At 47.6% G+C, this 19,861-nt stretch overlaps 1 protein-coding gene and 1 long non-coding RNA gene across 6 annotated transcripts in view; one reads left to right on the forward strand and one right to left on the reverse strand.

Moving 5' to 3' along the window:
- The window catches only part of LOC309659527, a 381,336-nt gene that overhangs the window by 324,266 nt on the left and 37,209 nt on the right, over positions 1–19,861 (reverse strand). The gene's annotated exons all lie outside the window — the stretch shown is intronic.
- Positions 3,534–19,861, forward strand: part of COLQ (collagen like tail subunit of asymmetric acetylcholinesterase) — a gene marked incomplete at its 5' end in the record, with an annotated part of 74,641 nt that continues 58,313 nt past the window's right edge. For 2 of the 5 annotated variants that reach the window (XM_082459327.1, XM_082459330.1), the window contains one exon: positions 4,854–4,959. In XM_082459327.1, the coding sequence (XP_082315453.1) occupies positions 4,854–4,959 (106 nt within the window). Of the gene's footprint in view, positions 4,960–19,861 lie in introns of all 5 variants that reach the window. The other 3 variants (XR_014262832.1, XM_082459328.1, XM_082459331.1) reach the window with 3 other exon arrangements.

The following is a 19,861-nucleotide window of genomic DNA, read 5'->3' on the forward strand; positions in this document are numbered from 1 at the left end:
GGGAAAATTTACATAAAGTAAAACTCACTGTTTTTAAGAGTACGGTTTGCTGTGTTTTGACATAGGAGACAACCACTCCAATCAAGATAGAGAACACTGCTGTCACCACCAAAAGTTCCCTTTGCAGTCAACTTCCTCCTCACACCCCTAACTCCTGGCAGCCACTGATCTCTTCTCCATCCCTAGAGTTTTCTCTTTCCCAGAAGGCTGTGTACATGGAATTAAGCAGGATTAGCATTTTGTGTTGGCTCCTTCCACTTTTCATGATGCGTCTGAGATTCAGCCATGTCCCTCGTTTCGGCAGTTCATCACATGTTACTGACTACGGTTGCTTTGTACACAGTTTGTTTATCTAGTCACCCGTTAATGGCCACTTGGGTTGTTTCTAGTTTTTGGTTATTACAAATAAAGTGGTTATGAACATGCACATACATACTAGTCTTTGGGTGGAAATATGTTTTATTTCTTTTAAACAAATACCAAAGAGTAGAATTGTTGGGTAGTGTAGTAAGTATATATTTAACTTTATAAGAAACTGCCAAACTGTTTTCCAAAATGGTTTTGCCATTTTGCATTCCCACTAGCAACTAGGAGAGTTCCAGTTGCTCCACATCCTCAGGGACTCTTGGAATTGTCAGTCTTTTTAATTTTAGCCCTTCTAGTAGTATGTAGGGATATTTCACTATGGTTTTCATTTACATTTTCCTAATGGCTAATGATGTTGAGTATATTTTCATGTGCTTGTTTGCCATGCATGTATCTTCTTTGGTAAAGTATCCATTCACACCTTTTGCCCATTTATTTTAATTGGGTCGTTTCATTATTGAGTTGTAAAAGTTCTTTATATACTTTGAATACAAGTCAGTCATCATATATGTGTTTTGCAAGTGTTCTCTTCTAGTTTTTGGCTTGTCTTTTCAATTAACATTGTCTTTTGAAGAGCAGAAAAATTTTGATAAGTCCATGAAAAATTTTTTTCTTTTATTGTTTGTGCTTTTTGTGTCCTATTTAAGAAATCTTTTTTCACAGAAGCAGGGATGGTCACTAGGGGTGAGGGAGGGAATGGGAAGATATTGATCAAAGGGAACAAAGTTTTAGTTATGTAGGATGAATAAGTTCTAGAGTTCTAATGCATAGCATGTTGACTATAGTTAATAATACTGTATACTTGAAATTTTCTAAGAGAGTACTTCTTAAGTGCTCTCACTAGAAAAAAAATAACCATGTGAGGTAATGAATATGTTAATTAGCTTGACTGTAGTAAGCATTTCACAATGTATATGTACATCAAAAAAATCATGTTGTTACACCTTAAATATATAGAATTTTTTTAAAAAGAGAAATATTTGCCTAATCCAAGGCCACTAAGATTTTCTCCTGTTTTCTTCTAAAAGTTTAATGATTTTAGCTTTTACATTTAGGTCTATGATCTACTTTGAGCTAATTTTTATGTAGGGGGCAATGTAAGGGTTATGGTTCATTTTTGTTTGTTTTGCATATGGAAGACCAATTTCCCAGCACCATTTGTTGCAGAGACTACCTTATTCTTTGTAATGACTGTATAACGTTTCACTGAATGGAGTGAAAGCCTGTTTCAAATCTGAGGCTGTGCTGAATATCCTTGCCTCTAAACCACTGGGCAGTTGAATGAGTATTTCTGTGGAATCTCTGGGTGAAATGGCATGTGCATGTTAAGTGTTAAGTGATGGGGACCCCAGATTGTTTCTTAGTATCCCCCCCACCTACAAGGCTTGGGGTGGAAGGCTCTAACTTTGATTGGCTTTATTGGTGTAAGCCTTTCACAAATCTCAGATCATTTCTTTCTGGAAAAATCTAATAGCTTGTGTTATTAGATTCTGAAAGATTCAGAGCCCTTCCAGAAGGGTTTGAAGAGAGATAATAATTTCTGCCTCAGTCAGTTAAGGTCACCTGATGTGAAATAGGCTCATAAAACACATGGTCCATGGGACACGGAAATTTACAAAACACGATTTAATAAATATTGGGGGCTTATAAATACGTCTGTGCTGGGGCCTCCCCAGAGGGTAGAGGTTCCCGTCGTAACTTTACATCAGTAGTGACTTCCCCCCGGTGGCCTGAGTGTACATTCAGCCTCCCGTATGCAGGCCACTGTCCACAGTCTCCACGCTCGCCCCAGCCCTCCCTGGACAAGGCCCTGGCCCACAGCTTAGTATGGCTGGAGCATAAGTTTGTGTCACTTTTCCTACTTTCTTTTCATCTTATGATTGGATCACATTAACTGACATTGTTGAGGATCTACTAGGTGACGAGGACTGTCCTGGGGCCTGTAGGGGTGCACAGAGCTCTGGAACAGTCCCCCATATATTTTTAAAAAATATTTATTTATGTATTTGGCTGCACCAGGCCCTAGTTTTGGCATGCAGGATCTTCGTTGCCGCGTGCAGAATCTTTAGTTGCGGCATGTGAACTCTTAGTTGCAGCATGTGGGATCTAGTTCCCTGACCAGGGATCAAACCCGGGACCCCTGCATTGGGAGCGCGGAGTCTTAGCCGCTGGACCACCAGGGAAGTCCCAGTCTCTCATCTTTAGAGACGTTAACACAGGTTAAATAGCAACATACGGTGGTTTAGAAACAGTTCAAAAACAATACCAGCAGGTGTCACGGGCAGGACATAGTGACATAATCTGTGCCAACTGCACGGTCAGTGGTGGTGAAATCTGTGCGCTGAGAGAAGGAGAAATCCCTTTGCTTTTCACAGGAGGAATCAGAGCTGGATGGTAAAAGTTCAGATTCTGGCACCAAGTTACTCAAAAGTTACCTTCCCCCTACATAGCCTGCATCTTCTCCAAGCCACCCAAAGCCCGCTGCTGGGGCCAGAGGTTTCCAGAATTAATGAGAACAAGCCTGAGAATTTCCTGGTTGGACTTGGCCAACAATCACGATCCTTCTGTTAAACATTTTGGGAACAGCGACGTGGGGTACCCCCTCTTTAAGCTGTCCTGTTAATTTTGAATGTAACTCAAGAATATTCTTCATGCTTTTCTTATAAATCCTGTATCAGTTAGCTGTTGCTGCATAACAAATCACCTTAAGACCTAGTGGCTTCAGGACACCGAAGGCAAAAACAACAGCCATCTCATTTGCTCATGAATCTGTAATTTGGGCTGCGTTCATCTGTGTAGTTCTTCAGCTGGTCTCCCCTGGTCACTTCTGTGACTGCCATCATCTGGGGACCTGAATGAGGCCAGATGATCCAAATTGACCTCACTCTCATGTCTAGTGCCTCTTCTGTGATGGCCAGACAGCCAGGGGCCTGCTGCTTCCCCCTCCCTGTGGCCTATTCAATAGCCCAGACCTTTTAATGTGGCAGCTGGTTTGCAAGAAAAGGCAAAAGCAAAAGCTGCCAGACCTGTTAAGGCCTAGGCCCGGAAATGGCACAGTGTCACTTCAGCCATATTCTGTTGGTCAAAGCTAGTCACAAGGCCAGCCCAGACTGGACGGGAGGGGAAACAGACCCCGCCTCTTGTTGGGAAGAGTGGAGTGTACATACAGGGATGGGAGAGATTGTTGGTGGCCATATCTGCCGCCCATTTACCATGGCTCCGCGGGTTTCATTTCGGCTGCCTCTATACACAATTTTAAATTCATGTATGAGTCACCCCGCGTTACCTCATTTAACCCTTCCAACAGGGCTTTAAAGGGGAACGCCTCCGTTGTATGAGAAAACTTAGAGAGATCAAGCAATTTGTCCACGGTCACAGCAGAGCTGGAGTCAAGCCCCTCTGGTGCTGGCGCTGTGGGTATCGCCTCATCCTATGCTTTCACCCAACCCCACCTTCCCCCAGAGTGAGGCTCAGCTACTGGACCCCAGAGTCAGGAGCTACCACACCATTTCTGAATTAGCTCCCGTGAGGCCCTGGGAGTATGTTATGTAGATTAAAGCAAAATGTGGGTTATTATTTTAATTATTTATATATAGAGACCTAAGGATCTCTATAACAGTCTTCATAAACTCATAAGAGGATTGATTCATCGAAGGATGTGACACTTTTTATTTGAAGAATTTTGTCTAGCCAAAGGTCAAGTCAATGATGTTGTTTCCCAAATGCAGTCTGATCAATAACCATTCACTTTGCAATCCATTGACTCTTTTCACTTTTCATGCACTGCTTTGCATGGGATAAAGGCTGCAAATTCTGGAGAGAGATAAACACTTTTTTATGGAGAAAGCTGTTTTGGAAACTATAAAATCTCCCCACCCACACCTCCGCCTTTTATTGGATGATTAAAGAAAAAAAAATCTAGGGTCAGCTTTACATTTGTCCCCCAGTGGGTAAAAATGTCACAGACTGACAGCAGAAGGATTTGTCTCCACGGAAATTCAGTTTGAATCCAGAGGTTCGAATGGATTCTGTGATGCCGCTGGACACCTCAGCTGCGGGGCGATAGGCACTGGTGGATAATCAATGAGGAAATCTGTCTGCCCTTGAGGACTGCTTCTAGTGGACATTCGAGATCTGGCTGCCTTTTTAATCATGTCTTCAATGGCCTCTTACCTCAGTCACCAGAGAAGAAAATTCAGATATCTTCATTTTAATGAGGGCATTTGATCCAGTGCTCAAGATAAATATAACCCTGTGTAGTACGGAGAAGGTTTAGTGGGAAATGGTTGGCATTCTTTCTTGGTAGAGGCATGGGGAAAGGAGAGAGAGGGAGAGAGAGTGAGGGAGAGAGAGAGACGGAGAGAGAGAGGCAGAGAGAGTGAGGGAGAGAGAGAGAGGCAAACAGCGTGGGGAAGACAAAGCACAGATAAGCAAGGCTCCTTGCAGCCCTTCCTTGAGAACTTGACACTTTCCAGACCGCAGCCAGCATGGTTGTTCTGAATCCAGTGACCCTGGGAATTTATCTTCAGCTTTTCTTCCGCTTCATCATGTCTCAGCCCACTTTCCTCACCAGCGTGCTTCCAATTTCAGCAGGTAAAGCAGGACCACAACTTCCCTGTCTCCCCTCTGTCGGGCAGGGGAGGGAGGAGGGCTATTCTGCATCCGTCCTGATATTTCTCCCTTTCCCCTCAGGGTGGAGGGAGGCTGGGAGGGAGCCGGCCCCAGCAGCCTCCGGTCACCCGGCCAGCCCCCATTGGGACGCCCCTTCTGTCCTTGTCCCTGCCTGGCTGCTCAAAGCCAGAAACCCTTGAACAGACTGTTTCTTCTCCTCACTGGCTGCAGGGTTGCATTTGGGTCGGGAATTGTGGGGAGCTTAACAGAGGCAGAGAGGAAGGCAAGTGAGTCGTCCAGACATCTCTATAAATACACCCCTGAACCCTTCGCGGGGGGCTCGGCCCACAGGGGATCCTGTGCAGCGGGCTGACCGGGAGGGAGTCCCGGTGGTTGTCCCGGGTCCGGGGGCCCCTGCAGCCTCAGGACCAGGTCTCCGTCTCTCCGGCCCCGTGGGCTTTCCTGCTGGGCTTTCTCCCCGAGGTGGGCTTCTCTTCAGCCTCAGCGAAGAGGGGAGGTGGAGGGGCTGCAGGGGGCAGGCAGGCCCGGAGCTGGGAGCTGGGCTAGCACTGGGGGTGGGGAGAGGGCTCCTTCCGCCCCCGGCCTGGCAACCTCCCCTGAGGGCTCCAGGCTGTCGCCCTTGTCCTGCCCGACCCTGGGCAGGGGAAGTATTGGGTTACCAGCGTGGCCTGTTTAAACCTTTCTGACGAAACTCGGATGTTTCCGGAGGGCTTGAGGACCCCAGGCTTGGCAGCCGGTCCCATCACAGCCCCCCTCAGTTCTCCTCGGTCACCCCTGGCTCTCCCCAGAAAAAGCTGCTTCCGTCACACCCTCCAGCACGCACCTCAGAGGTACTTGAGTTGAGGCAGAAGTTTCACTCCCACTGCCTCTGCTGGACACAGGCTCTCCAGGAGGGAGGGCACAGCTCTGGATGCAGTCCCCAGCCTTCTCCATTCATAAGAATGGCTCAGCGACCTGTCGAGCTGCCAGCATCTGTGGGCCCTGAGGGAGGGACGCAGAGGAGGCCGTGGGGCTAATTATAACCGTGTGAGGAGCGGGAGGAATGGAGGGAGTCTGTGGAGAATGTTGGAGGTGGGGGCAGGAAAGGTGGACGGCTGTGCTGCCACGCGTGTGTCGGCATGTCCCACCCCCAGTTCAGGCTGAGAGCGCCAAGCTTCTGGGAGTGAGTGGGTCATTATTCCCCGATCCAGGCGGGAAGCTTCAGAGTTAATTTGGTCTGCTTGGTGGTTCTTAACCTTGTTTGGGCCATAGCTTCCTTGGAGGATCTGCCAAAGGCTCAGGACTCAAAGAAACTCAGTCTTCTGGTCCCAGCCCTGCCTCTGGCAGGCTCTCTGGCTTCTGGGAGGTGGTTGGCGGTAGACTGTAAGAACCATGATGCAGGCAGGGACTGTGTCTGTCTTGGCCATTATCACTAGTTATGCGGGGAAATATTGGGTAGATGGCCAATAAATAGTTGGTGAGTGGATGAGTGCATGAAGGAATGAAAACTTTTCTCATCTGTAGATTGGAGTCTGCCATCATTTTGTACCACTTAATTTAGATACAGCCAAAATGGCTCATGAGTTCTGAAAACTGGAGAGAAGAGGACCTCTGATTTTCTTTGAACTCCTTGCCCTCGAGAGAGCCTCGGCATAGCTTAGACATCTCTTAGGCAAGACTTGGTACAGACCGTTCCAGTCAGGGTAACAGTAGGAAGGAGAAGTAACTCAGATGGTTCGAGAAAAGACTGGAATGAGGGGCCCGCTTTCAGGGGTGTGGGTGGGCTTAGGGGAGCCAAGAAGGAAGGTTGAGAAATGAGCAGCCCAGGGAAGCCTTTACCACCCCGGTGCTTGAGGAGGCAAGAGGACAAACTGGATGGGGAGATTTGGGACCAGTGGGGAACTGGATCCCGGGGAGATTTGGGACCTTGGAGGAGGGACTGCTGAGAGGAGCCTTGGTCACAAAGGGACCCAAAGCAGAGAGCGAGCGCAGAAGAAATACCCCGACCGCTCTCCCCTCCAATCCGACCACCTCTTGGCAGTGCCTCTCATGGCCAAACCCACCGGAAGCCGGGGCAGGGGAGCCCCTTGATGCAGTCATGGGGGTCAGCCCCTGGCTGAGTGAAGGGAGTGGGCACTGAGAAGAGGTAGCCCACCTGTCCAGAGGCACTTCCTCGTAAACTGCTAAATCCAGGTCTTCTGGTGGGGGATGTGCTCTTTAAACATTTGGTAAAACAATGGGGTAGCTCTGGGGGGAATCACTAAGGTGTCAGCTCAACAGAGCAAAAGAAGACATCTGCTTCCTCCTGCTTCCTCACTTTGCTTTGTCCCCTTCTTCTTGTCGCCAGGGCTTCCTGATAGCTCAGTTCAGAAATAAACTTATGCCCTGAAACGGGAACTGTTCCTTAACACAGGAGAACTTTAATCCTTTCAAAATAGTTTCCTACAACCTGATGTGAAATAGTCTGTATTCAGAAGCTCATAGATTCTTAACTCTTCTGAAGAAGCCCAGCCCCGTGCACATAGTGAAAAGTGCCACCAGGAAGTCTTTTCATTCCACCCACGGTAGCTTAGTGAGCGCCTACTGTGCGCCTGGCACTGTGCGAAGTGCCGCAGGGGACACAAGACAAGCAGGACGTGGCTCTGCTCTGGGGGAACCGCAGGCAGCGCAGGCCCCAGAGACGGGCTGGGATGGAGGAAACGCTCTTACAGGCCTGTGGGCTGGTTCTTTCCTTCACTCTCTTCAGAAAAGACTGGATTCCAGCAACGCCAGACACAGCACAGCTCTCTGGATCAGATGTTCATTGCCTGGCAGCCTCCGCTATCGGGTCCCCGAGAGGAGCAGGAGGGAGCAAAGAGCATCAAAGAGACCAAAACTGGTGATAGCAATCCCAGCACTAAAGCACCTGCCCTGGGTGCAGAGAAAACTAGCTCAGGCCCTCACTCCAAGCCTGTGAACTCTCAAGTGGGACATCATCCTCGCAGGCTGGGTGAGCAGGCTTCTTGAGGGTGGTGACGTAACCGTAGCACAGTAGATTGGGGAGGGGACTGCTGCTTAAGATAGACACAGTGACAGCAAGAACAACAAAGACAGCTGATAAACCTGATTACAGGAAAAATGGCAAAGAACCAGGGAATAGTTCCGAGATCAAAAAGGATAGCCGGTCGGAATTATTTCTAGAGCCTCCATTCTGTATGTATCCCCTGAAGGCGCCCCTGTCTTACCGCTTGTTGACTGGTTTGCACTGTGATGTGTGAAACACACAAAATGTGTTTCATTTTGCCTAAGAAGGCAGAGACGTGTCAGATATATTAATTTCTATTGAACATGGCCCTAAGATTTAAAGTGTCAGGAGCCCTAACTTTGGTGTATTCTTTTAACCCCTGCTGGGCGATAAACCACCCTAACACTCAGTGGCTGAACAGCAGTTGTTTATTGTTGAAGTTCATGTGTCTGTGGATCAGCTAAGGGTCAGCTGATCTGGCCTGGGTTTGGCGGGCCTGGCTGGACTCACTGTGGTCTGTGCACTGACTCAGCCCCAGGGTCCATCCACGGATGCGGCTCTGTTGTTGTACAGTTTCTAGAATGTGGTGGCACAGACCCAAGGACAGTGATATTTATAGAATGAAAGACCTTCTGCACACTTCAGTCTCTCACAGCACCCAGGATGGGTGTGGCCTCACTCCCGATTTTCAGATGGAGAAATGACGGCTCAGAGAGGTTAAGTGACTTGCCCAAGATGGCACAGCTGGTGTGGGGAGAGCTGGAGACTGGAACCCTGCCCACTGACTCTAAGTCCAGGGCTCTTAGCAATGTAGACCAAATCTGCTATGGTCATGGATAAACGGTGATAGTAGCTTTTTTTTTTTTTTTTTTTTTTTATGGCTGTGTTGGGTCTTCGTTTCTGTGCGAGGGCTTTCTCTAGTTGTGGCAAGCGGGGGCCACTCTTCATTGCGGTGCGCGGGCCTCTCACTATCGCGGCCTCTCTTGTTGCGGAGCACAGGCTCCAGACGTGCAGGCTCAGTAATTGTGGCTCACAGGCCCAGCAGCTCCGCGGCATGTGGGATCTTCCCAGACCAGGGCTCGAACCCGTGTCCCCTGCATTGGCAGGCAGATTCTCAACCACTGCGCCACCAGGGAAGCCCAATAGTAGCTTTTAAGGCCCTGTACCCCAGCCTCCAAAAACCCAGCTCCAGGTCTCTATCCTCTGCACTCTCCTGCCTTCTCCTCAGGACATCAGTGCCTGAAGCTTTTAGCAAACGATTGAGACAAGGACTTCATACTAGAGGGTGCATGACTTGCCAGGGTACTGGTTTATCTTTCTTTGGAGGTATTTGTGTTGTAACAGGAGTTAAAGATCTAAGCTAAAGATGCTCTAGTGAGATGAGCTTCAACCTGGGCATTTTGGGGAATGAGGCTTCCTGGAGCCAGAGGAACCCCATTTCACAGACATTCTCTTCAGGGGTGTGAGCCAAACGACCCGATGCCCACAGACACACGTGGCTTCCCTTCTCCAACATGGGATTTCTCAGGCAGGCAGGAACTCTCCCGATGATGTTTGGGTCCAGGGCTCAGGACAAGATGGAGAGAAGACCCACCTCCAGTCCTGGAGAGTGAGATCTTGTGGAAGCTTGTGAGTTCTGTCTGGGTGCCGCAATCTTCTCCTGTGGGTGCTGGGACCGGCGCTGTACAAACGCCAGGGCCGGCGTTTTGTGGCCTATAGGACGTGGTGTCCAGCCCTGCACTCCCCTGACTGGAAGCCAGCCAGGCCACTGCTTGGGACCAGTCATGTTCTTGGCAGTAGATTATGGGCCATTTATTTGTGTCTGATGCTGGTCGGCTATTGTTTAATGTTCCGTAATGTACTTCCCAGCCATCTCCTCCGATTTAGCTCCCCATATTTCCTCTGGGTAATATAATCAGAGAGGCTCCTTAAATTAAAGGGCCCTCCAGGGGTCCCAGCTTGTCCACTTCACCCCACCCCAAGCCTCTGAATGAAGCAGTGGACCCCTCTCCAGCTCACAGAGGGGTGGGTGTGAGAGACAAGGACTTTCTCTCCAGAGATCCAGGCCAAGCACCGACATTGTCACTCACCACACCCAAGCCTTCCTTCCTCAGACCCACAACCATACAAAAACAACGCAGCTCCAGAAGGAACAGAAACCCCTCTGACTTCTATGAGTCACCAAGTAGGCTGGGGACCCGTCTTCCTGAAACGCAGTTCACGTCGTAACTACTGCTCGCATTGCTCTTATAATTGGTACCAAGTGCCCCCAGACCCCTTATCTTGCCAAGCTTTTCCACAGCTGCAGTGTATTTGCTCTTCACAGTTGTCCCTGCTGTGGGAGCCTTGGGTCTGAATCCTGCCTCTGGGTGATTGTGGGACGCTCACACCGTAACTGTGGTGTGAGCCCCGACTCCCTCATCTGTAAAATGGGTATAGTAGTCTCACAGGATTGCTATGAGCACTTATTCATTCAACAAACACTTAGTAAGTCCCAACTCTGGTACCTGGAACTGGGATGCAGCAGTGAGCAGACAAAAACATCCTGCCCACATGGAGTTCCTGTCATCACCCTGAGAAGACTAGTCTCCTGGGCTCAAGGGGTGAATGAAAGACCCTTACAGTACAGCTGGAGCTCGCAAACCAGCTGTCCAAGGACCGAGTCCAGTCTTCATGTGGAGCTATACTCAGCCATCATGTTGCAGTACTTAAAAAAAAAAGAGAGACAGAGAAAACTTTTTAAAATTGCCTTAGTTGCTAACATTTAAAACTCAAGTGATTTAACAAATTTTAAAAATATATTTCTGATGTCTCTTAAAAACCAAAAAACCTCTTGGAAACCAGGGCAACCTGGCAGTCCTGACCCACACCACAGCGACCGTTTGGCATGGAGCAGCCCCCGAGTCCCCACTGCACGCTCCCGTCTTACACCTGGGCTGCCTTCCTCCTTACCTCTGCCTATCTGGACCATCTGGGTCAGAAGCCCTGCTGGTTTGGACCCTGCCTCATCCTTCTTTAGCAGTCTATGCATTTTTCCAGACTTCCCAAGCTCTGCAAAGCTCAGTTTGAAAGTTAATGTTCTGGATCGGTGGTTCTCAAACTACAGCACTGGTTCTCAGCTCTGGAGAGACGAGAATCACCTGGGATGCTTTACAGGCGCCCAGCGTGCAGGCTGAACAGACCAATTGCATCAGACTCTCCGGGGCATGGGATCGGGCACTGAGAGTGTCGAGAGCTCCCCAGGTGATTCTAACGCCCAGCCATGGCTAACCATTATAGCCAGCATCAGCGTCACCTGGGAGGTCTGTTAAGACAGACTGCTGGGCCCACCCCCGGAATTTCTGATGCAGTGGGTCTGGAGTGGCGCCCATGACTTTGCACTTCTAATAAGATCTCAGGCACTGCTGACGCTGCAGGTCTACGGGCCACGCTTTGAGGACCACTGCTCAAGGTTGCCCCTGAGATCCTGTATTAGTCTCCTATGGCCACTCAGTGGTCACATGGCCTTCTTCTTCCGTGTCAGTCTTCCTCTGCCTCTCTCTTATAAGGACACTTGTGACTACATTTAGGGCCCACCCAGATAATCTCCCCCTCCTAAATTTCTTAATTTAATCCCACCTGCAAAGTTCCTTTTGTCGTATACGGTAACCTTTACAGGTTCCAGGAATTAGGGTCTGGACCTCTTTGGGGGCCTTTAATCAGTTATTCTCCTACAGTTGCCTATTCCACTGGGTCAAGTGTCCCCCGAGTGCTTTCTTTAAGGACATCAGGATCAGAGGCACAGGCATGAATACTGTCATTATTTGGATCCCTTTCCAGAGCAGACCCTGAGACAAGGATTTGGGTGCAAGTGGTGTGTTTGGGAGGTGATCCCAGTAGGGCGTTGGGAAACCCAGACAGGGAAGGGAAGGCCGTCGGTCCTGGGGGAGTTCACGAGCCAATTCCTGCTGTGGGCAGCTGGGGCTCAGATCTCCTAGGACCTCGGGGAGACAGGGGACTGGAATATTGATCCACCAGCTCCTGGGGACACGCTTCCCCAGGCAACTTCCACAACTGGGGAAGCCTTCTGGCATAGTTACAGGTGCTTGTGACAGGAGCTGGCAGCCCACGGGGCCTGGCGAGTGTGGAGGCCTATGGCAGGGAAGCAGCAACATCTGCCAGCAGCTGTGGTCCTGCTGGTCCTTTTGCAGTTGCTTGCCCACCCGCCCCTTCTGGGGGCTCAGCACCCCTCTGATGTGATACCAGAGCTGGGGTCCAGTAGCTAAGGGAGCCCCCACTAACACTAATAAAGTTACCTTGCACAGAGCACTGCTTATTTGCTAGACTCTTTACATACCTGACTTCTAATCTTCACAACAATTTCACAAGACATTAGTACCCCAGTTCTACCAAAGAGGGAACTACCATTCAGAGAGATGCAGTCACTTGCCTGAGGTCACATAGTGCCAGGGCCAAATTTCCAAATCAGGACTTTCTGGGTCCCAAATTATTGCAGAGGCACAACAGCCTATTGATTAGGAGTAGGACCTCTGGTGCCATGCTGCCTGGGTTCAAATCTTGTGTCTCCCTTAGCTTTGTGATGTTGGGCAGGCAAATTGCCTTCTATGTGCCTCAGTTTCCCTGCCTGTAAAACGGGGCTCAGAGTAGGGTTTCACTCACAAAGCAGTTGTGAAGATTAAGTGGGCTAATTATGAACGCAAAGAACTGTAAAAAGTGCCTGGTGTGTGATGTATAAACCTTTTCTCTCATTATGTCCAGGACCTCACGCTGTCTCTACACATGCCGGGAGGTCATGATTTCCCCTAAGGTGCATTTGTGCCAAAAGGCAAAAGTCCCAAATACAGTACAAACAGTAACTTTTTGCTTAAAATATCCAGTGGGTTAAGGCCAAAAGAGGGGCTCAGCTTTTATCCGTTTTGCATTTGTGAACCAGTCCCTAAAGCAGGGACCCATTGACCAGGGAAGGAGGCTCTTCTTGTGATGACCAGCTTTCCCAGATGGCTTTAAAAATACACCTGGCCCTATTCCATCACCCAGCCCGGAGCGTTCGACTCCATTCAAGCCCGCCCTTATGTCTCCACGGCAACCAACATAAGCACAAGCGGAGGCAGGTGCTGGGAGCTGCAACAGCTGCAGGGGAGGCCTGGTGGCTGCTGAGGGCTTGCACCATGAACCAGCTGAAGTCTGGAAAAAACGAGGAAAGAAAAGAAGGAACTGTGAATGGGAACTGGACAGGCTCCCCTCCTGGGCCTCCCTGCTCCTTTCCTCACGCATCCCGCCACCGCTCACCTGGTCTTCTTGGTGTCTTTCTGAGAAGCCTGGAGAGAGCACTGGAGCTTTCCTGCTGCAGCTGGTAGATTTCTCTTGGGACACTTGCTCCAGGAAGGACCTTCTGAGACCTGGCATGGGGGTCTTGGGGACCCAGGCCGATGGGGGATGGGGTGATGATGGCCATCCTACCTGTGGAGGCCTACCTGCCGGACTGGGGCTCTCTTACTTTGCTGGGACTCGGGGTTTCTTCAAGTGTTTGAGGAGGTACGAGGGACCTCTATGAGGGGCCTGCCAGGTGCGTCATTATTGTTGAGGGTTGAAACCAGACTGCCCTTTTTGCCCAAACTGAACTGGCTTGGTTTCTGAGATCATCCGCATTGGGGTGGACCTCACAGGGTGGCCCCCAAAAGGCCTCCAGGTCCTCTGTGGTCATCCAGAAACCAGATTCTCCGCTGCTGAGATTAGTGTTCAGGATTTAGGGGGGTTCCAAACGAGGACAACCCTTTCCCTCCTGTCCGCCTTCCTGAGAGCGGTGTCGGGCAGGTCGTGGCGGGGAAAGTCAACGGTGGGCACGAGTGTCCTGGGGGGAGGCCTTGGGGCTGGGTGGCGCTCCTCCACGCTCCGTGGCTGCCCATGAAGTGAGCACCGGGAGGCCGAAAGGCTGTCTGGACGATTCAGGCCCTGGCAGCGCTTTCCCCAAAGTGTCTGAGTAAATGATTTCTTTTCTTTTTTTTGCCTTCCATATCCGAGTTGACCGTCCAGCCCACACTTCCTCTGCTGCGCAGTCAGGAAAGCGAGAGGGCACCCGCCTGACCGGCACGGGGCCTGCTGCTCAGCTGCTCTTGTCCAGGTCCGACTAGAAGGCGGCGGCGTGGGGACGGTTAGCCAGCGGGCTTGGCCACCTGCCTGCTTACCAATGTTCCCTGAGAGGGAACAGTGGCGGTGCTAAGGCACTGAGGTGGAACTCGGGAAACCTGGGTTCTCTCTCTGACCTGCCACTGACTCTGGGACCCGTGTACTGTTGGACCAGCCATTTGCTGTCTGTGAGACTCAGTTTTCTCGTCTGTAAAATGAAGGGATGGACCAGATTCCAAGAATCCTTTTAGCCGTAGACTTTCTTTGACTTTGTGGCTCCCAAGTCACTTGCTAATTTACAGAATTAGCTCCTCCACAAAGAAGGGGTCTCGGCACATGTTTCTCTTCCGAGCATTGGCACCTGAGAACTCACGACGGTGGCAGGAAAAGGCATGGGGTTCACGTTCAGACAGCTGTGGACTTGAGTGACATCTTTGTGACCCACTAGCTGAGTGATCTTGGCCAAGTGGTCTTGGTTTGATTTCTTAACACCTCAGTTTCCACCTCTGTAGAATGGGGTTAGTAAGAGTACCTGCCTCATCAGATGACAGTGTAGTAGGTACAGAGCTTTGCACTGTGCCTGGAACATAGTTAAGCTCTCAGTCACTGGTTGCAACCATTATGCCAAATGGCAGTGAGAGTGTTGAAATCCAGGCTACTTGCCTTCTCCCGGGATGATTCGTTTTTACTATAATCCACCTGCTCTTATTCAGTGGCTGGACAGGTTTGCTCCTGGTGCTGAAGAGTTTCAAAATTCAGAGTCTCCATCGAAAGCCTGCACTGAGCGGGAACCATCACAGTGCGTGGGCTTCGGAACCGGAGGTCTGGGCTCAGAAGCCCAGCTCCATAAGACCTTAACTGTCAGAGCCTCAGTTTTCCTCACCTGGAAAAGGGGGGCATAATAGAGGGTAATTCGAGGGATTGTGGTGAGAATCAAAGGAGGAAGCATGGGAGGGCACGATCTGGAAAGCACGGGCTCACACCTGGGCATGATGCCTTAGCTACCGAGTCCTGAGCTGATGGGCAAAGTCCACCCACAGCGCCTCCCCGAGCTGTGAGGGAGAAAGCTGTCACCTCCCCAGACAGGGTGAGCACGCTCGGAGCCCCCAGAGCGCTGCAGCCTGAGGGCATTCCCCCCGTTGGAAGTTGTGCAACCCTGTGTGGATCCAGCTGGCAGACAAGTCACTTCCCATATCCAGTTCATCCGAGTCAAGAGAATGGGACCCTCTGTCCACACGGCACCTGCCTTGTGTGGAATAACAGTCTTGCGCCCTTCAAAATGGACAGCAGTGTCAAATCACCAGGCCGGCCAGTGTGGGTCCTCCTGGGAAATCAGAGGCAGATTATTAAACATGAAAATTTCAAACGGAATGCCAGCAAATGGTGGCTGACTTGACAAAGATGCTCAGTTTTCTGGCCGCATAACCATCTGCTGCCACTTTGCATTTTGTTTGATTTTTTTTTCCTACATGAGGCAATAAAATCCATTTGGATGTATTCAGACCATCATCCTCCTCCTCATCATCGTTAGCATGTTTAAATCTGTCTCTGTCTCTAAATTAATTATGACTATTACTTGATAAATGTAGCTTTTGGTACACATCCCATCAATCAAATGACCAATTTTTATTGCACCTCCTACTATATACTTAACTATTATATTGAACAAGAAGATTCACAAGACAAACTAACACAAGGAGCCCACAGTCTGTTTGTGACATTAAAATAACACAAATGGATGGGACTTCCCTGGCGGTCCAGTGGTTAAGACTCTGGCGCTCTCAATGCAGGGGGCACAGTTTCGATCCCTGGTCTGGGAACTAAGATCCCACATGCCTCATGGTGTAGCCAAAAAAAAAAAAAAAAAAAACCACAGATGAAATAATAAATGAGAAGTGAAGTGGGTCACGGTAGCAGTATCTGGGGTGCACAGGTGGTTGGCATTTGAATGAACAGAGCAGTGAGGATAAGGACACAGTTGATCTGGGCTCAAGTCCCACTCCCACCGTGCATGTTACTCATGTTACCGAGTGTTGTGATAGTTGATGTTTGCAGGCTTCATAGTTTAGAGAATGTTTTTGTTTCCTGCTTTAGGTCACAGATAAAACGTCTCCTGGAAAACAAGCAAACAAACAAACTTACATCTTATACCAGAATAAATCACAAATGAATTACGATTTAAACATAAGATATGAAAGAATAAGATTATTAGAAGAAATCTTGGGGGATTTGGGGGGTAATTTTAGTGGGGGGGGGAACCCAGAAGCCATAATAAAAGGCTTCTACAACTGATTCTACCAGATAAAAAGAAAAAATTTGTGTATGGGAAAAACAACTAAAAAAACAATGTCAGAAGACCAAAACGAACCGGGGGAAATATCTACAAGTCATATCATAAAATGATGCTTTTTAAAATATATTTTAAAAAAATTTATAACGGAAGACCAACAACCTAATGGAAAAATGGAATAAATACATATGGCTCCAAACCGTGTGAAAATATCCCAGCCTCATTCACCGTAAGAGAAATGCACATTAAAACCACACTGAAGTGTCATTTTTCATCCATCAGGTGGGTGAAATTCAAAAGGTCTGACATCACATGTGCTGGTGAGGGTATGTGGAAATAGATACACTCATCCTCTGCTTGTGGGACGGAATGTGAATTGATGGAGACTTTGTGGAGATGAATTAGTCATAATGTGTAAAAACTACAAATGCACACACTGTTTGATCTAGCAATTCTATTCTAGAAATTCCTCCAATGGACATGCTTAACAACATATACAAAGATGCATGCAAAAGGTTATTTTACTGTATCATTGTTTTGTGTTTTTTTTTTGAAGTGCAGTTGATTTACAATGTTGTGCCAGTCTCTGCTGTACAGCAAAGTGACTCAGTTATACACATTCAGGCATTCTTTTTTCATATTATTTTCATTATGGCTTATCCCAGGATATTGAATATAGTTCCCTGTGCTATACAGTAGGACCTTGTTGTCTATCCATTCTGTATATAACAGTTTGCACCTGCTAATCCCAAACTCCCACTCCATCGTTTCCCCTCCCCCAACCCCTGGCAACCACAAGTCTGTTCTCTATGTGAGTCTGTTTCTGTTTCATAGATAAGTTCATTTGTGTTATATTTTATTTATTTATTTATTTAAAATAAATTTATTTATTTATTTATTTATTTATTTATTTATTTATTTATTTATGTCTGCATTGGGTCTTCGTCGCTGCGCATGGGCTTTCTCTAGTTGCGGCAAGCGGGGGCTACTCTTCGTTGCGGTGTGCAGGCTTCTCATTGCGGTGGCTTCTCTTGTTGCAGAGCAATGGCTCTAGGTGCGTGGGCTTCAGTAGTTGTGGCTCGCAGGCTCAGTAGTTGTGGCACAAAGGCTTAGTTGCTCCATGGCATGTGGGATCTTCCCAGACCAGGGCTCGAACCCGTGTCCCCTGCACTGGCAGGCAGATTCTTAACTACTGCACCACCAGGGAAGTCCCCATTTGTGTTATATTTTAGATTCCATATGTAAGTGATATCATATGGTATTTGTCTTTCTCTTTCTGACTTACTTCACTTAGTATGATAATCTCTAGTCGCATCCATGTTGCTGCAAATGGCATTATTTCATTCTTTTTTATGGTTGAGTAGTATCCCATTGTATATATGTACGTCTTCTTTATCCATTCATCTGTTGATGGACGTTTCTGGTTGTTTCCATGTCTTGGCTATTGTGAATAGTGCTGCTATGAACATAGGGGTGCATGTATCTTTTAGAATTATAGTTTTGTCTCGGTATATTCCCAGGAGTGGGATTGCTGGATCATATGGTAATTCTATTTTTAGTTTTCTGAGGAACCTCCATACTGTTCTCCATAGTGGCTGTACCAACTTACATTCCCACCAACAGTGTAGTAGGGTTCCCTTTTCTCCACACCCTCTCCAGCATTTGTTATTTGTAGACTTTTAAATGATGGCTATTCTGACTGGTGTGTGGTGGTACCTCATTTTAGTTTTGATTTGCATTTCTCTAATAATTAGTGATGTTGAGCAGCTTTTCACGTGCTTGTTGGCCATCTGTATGTCTTCTTTGGAGATATGTGTATTAAGGTCTTCTGCCCATTTTTCGATTGGGTTGTTTGTTTTGTTGTTGTTGTTGTTGAGTTGTATCAGCTGTTTGTGTATTTTGGAGATTAAGCACTTGTCTGTAGCATCATTTGCAAATATTTTCTCCCATTCCATAGGTTGTCTTTTCTTTTTTTTTTTTATGGCTTCCTTTGCTGTGCAAAAGCTTGTAAGTTTGATTAGGTCCTATTTGTTTAGTTTTGTTTTTATTTCTATTGCCTTGGGAGACTGACCTAAGAAAACATTGGCACAATTTTTGTCAGAGAATGTTTTGTTTATGTCCTCTTCTAGGAGTTTTATGCTGTCATGTATTATGTTTAAGTCTTTAAGCCATTTTGAATTTATTTTTGTAGGGTGTGAGGGTGTGTTCTAACTTCATTGATTTACATGCAGCTGTCCAACTTTCCCAGCACCGCTTGTTGAAGAGACTGTCTTTTTCCTGTTTTATATTCTTGCCTCCTTTGTTGAAGATTAATTGACTGTAGGTGTGTAGGTTTACTTCTGGGTTCTCTATTCTGTTATGTTGATCGTTATGCCTGTTTTTGTATCAATACCACACTGTTTTGATTACTGTAGCTTTGTAGTATTGTCTGAGGTCTGGGAGAGTTATGCCTCCTGCTTTGTTTTTTTTCCTCAGGATTGCTCTAGCAATTCTGGGTCTGTTATAATTCCATATAAATTTTTGGTGTATCATTGTTTATATCAGCAAATGTTTGCAAATCACCCAAATGCACATTAGTACAGGGCAGGGTGAACAAATTATGGTTCTTCCAAATGAAAGAATATTACATAGCCATAGGAGGGAATGTGTATGCATTTTATGCAGTAATACAGAATACTCTTAGAAATACTGTGAAGTATCACAGGTATAGTAATATATTACAGGTAACCATTTGAGCAAGAGAGGGGAATATACCTACTTATTTGCTTCTGTATGCAGAAAATATTCATGGAAGAATACACAGGAGACTAATTGATAATAAATAATTGGAACTGGGACAGGGTAGGAGAGTTTTCAAGTATACGCATTTATACTTTTTGAATTTTGAATCACATGAATGTATTACCTTTTCTAAACAATTAGACAAAATCCCATATAGACATACAAAACACAGCCTCTCATCTGGAGCACAGGAGGGGATTTTTCTGTCTTTAAAAATCTGTTAGACCCAAATTAGCAAAGGGAATTGAGATCTCAGAGAATTTCCAGAATGGTAGAATCACATAATTATAGCAGTGTTTATAAGGTTCCTTTTGCCAACTTGTTCAGTCAGTAAGCTCTATTGCTCAATTGAGTTCAAGGGGGTCAACCCAAGGTCCCCCACTTTCTGGAATCCAGGGATTTCAGTGACTCATGAGACCAATGGGTAGAAGTGTTCACTGTGCCAGTGGGCAGCCACGGGCACACAGGGACCCTGCTTCCCTCTTCCCCACCTGCTGTGGACCCACGGATAACAATTACTGGAGGTAGTGGGGCAGGGATGGAGGCTCTAGGGAAAGGGCTAAGTGAGCCACATGGTTTTGAATCACAAGTGTCCGTAGAGCTAAAATGTCACCATGGATAAATGAAGGCATGGGAACATATCTGGTGGAAATACAGGGTCTTTCCACTCAGCCCCAGTTGTC

Source organism: Balaenoptera physalus (genome assembly GCF_965194825.1).
Source record: "Balaenoptera physalus genome assembly, chromosome: 4".
Taxonomy (NCBI): Eukaryota; Metazoa; Chordata; class Mammalia; order Artiodactyla; family Balaenopteridae; genus Balaenoptera; species Balaenoptera physalus.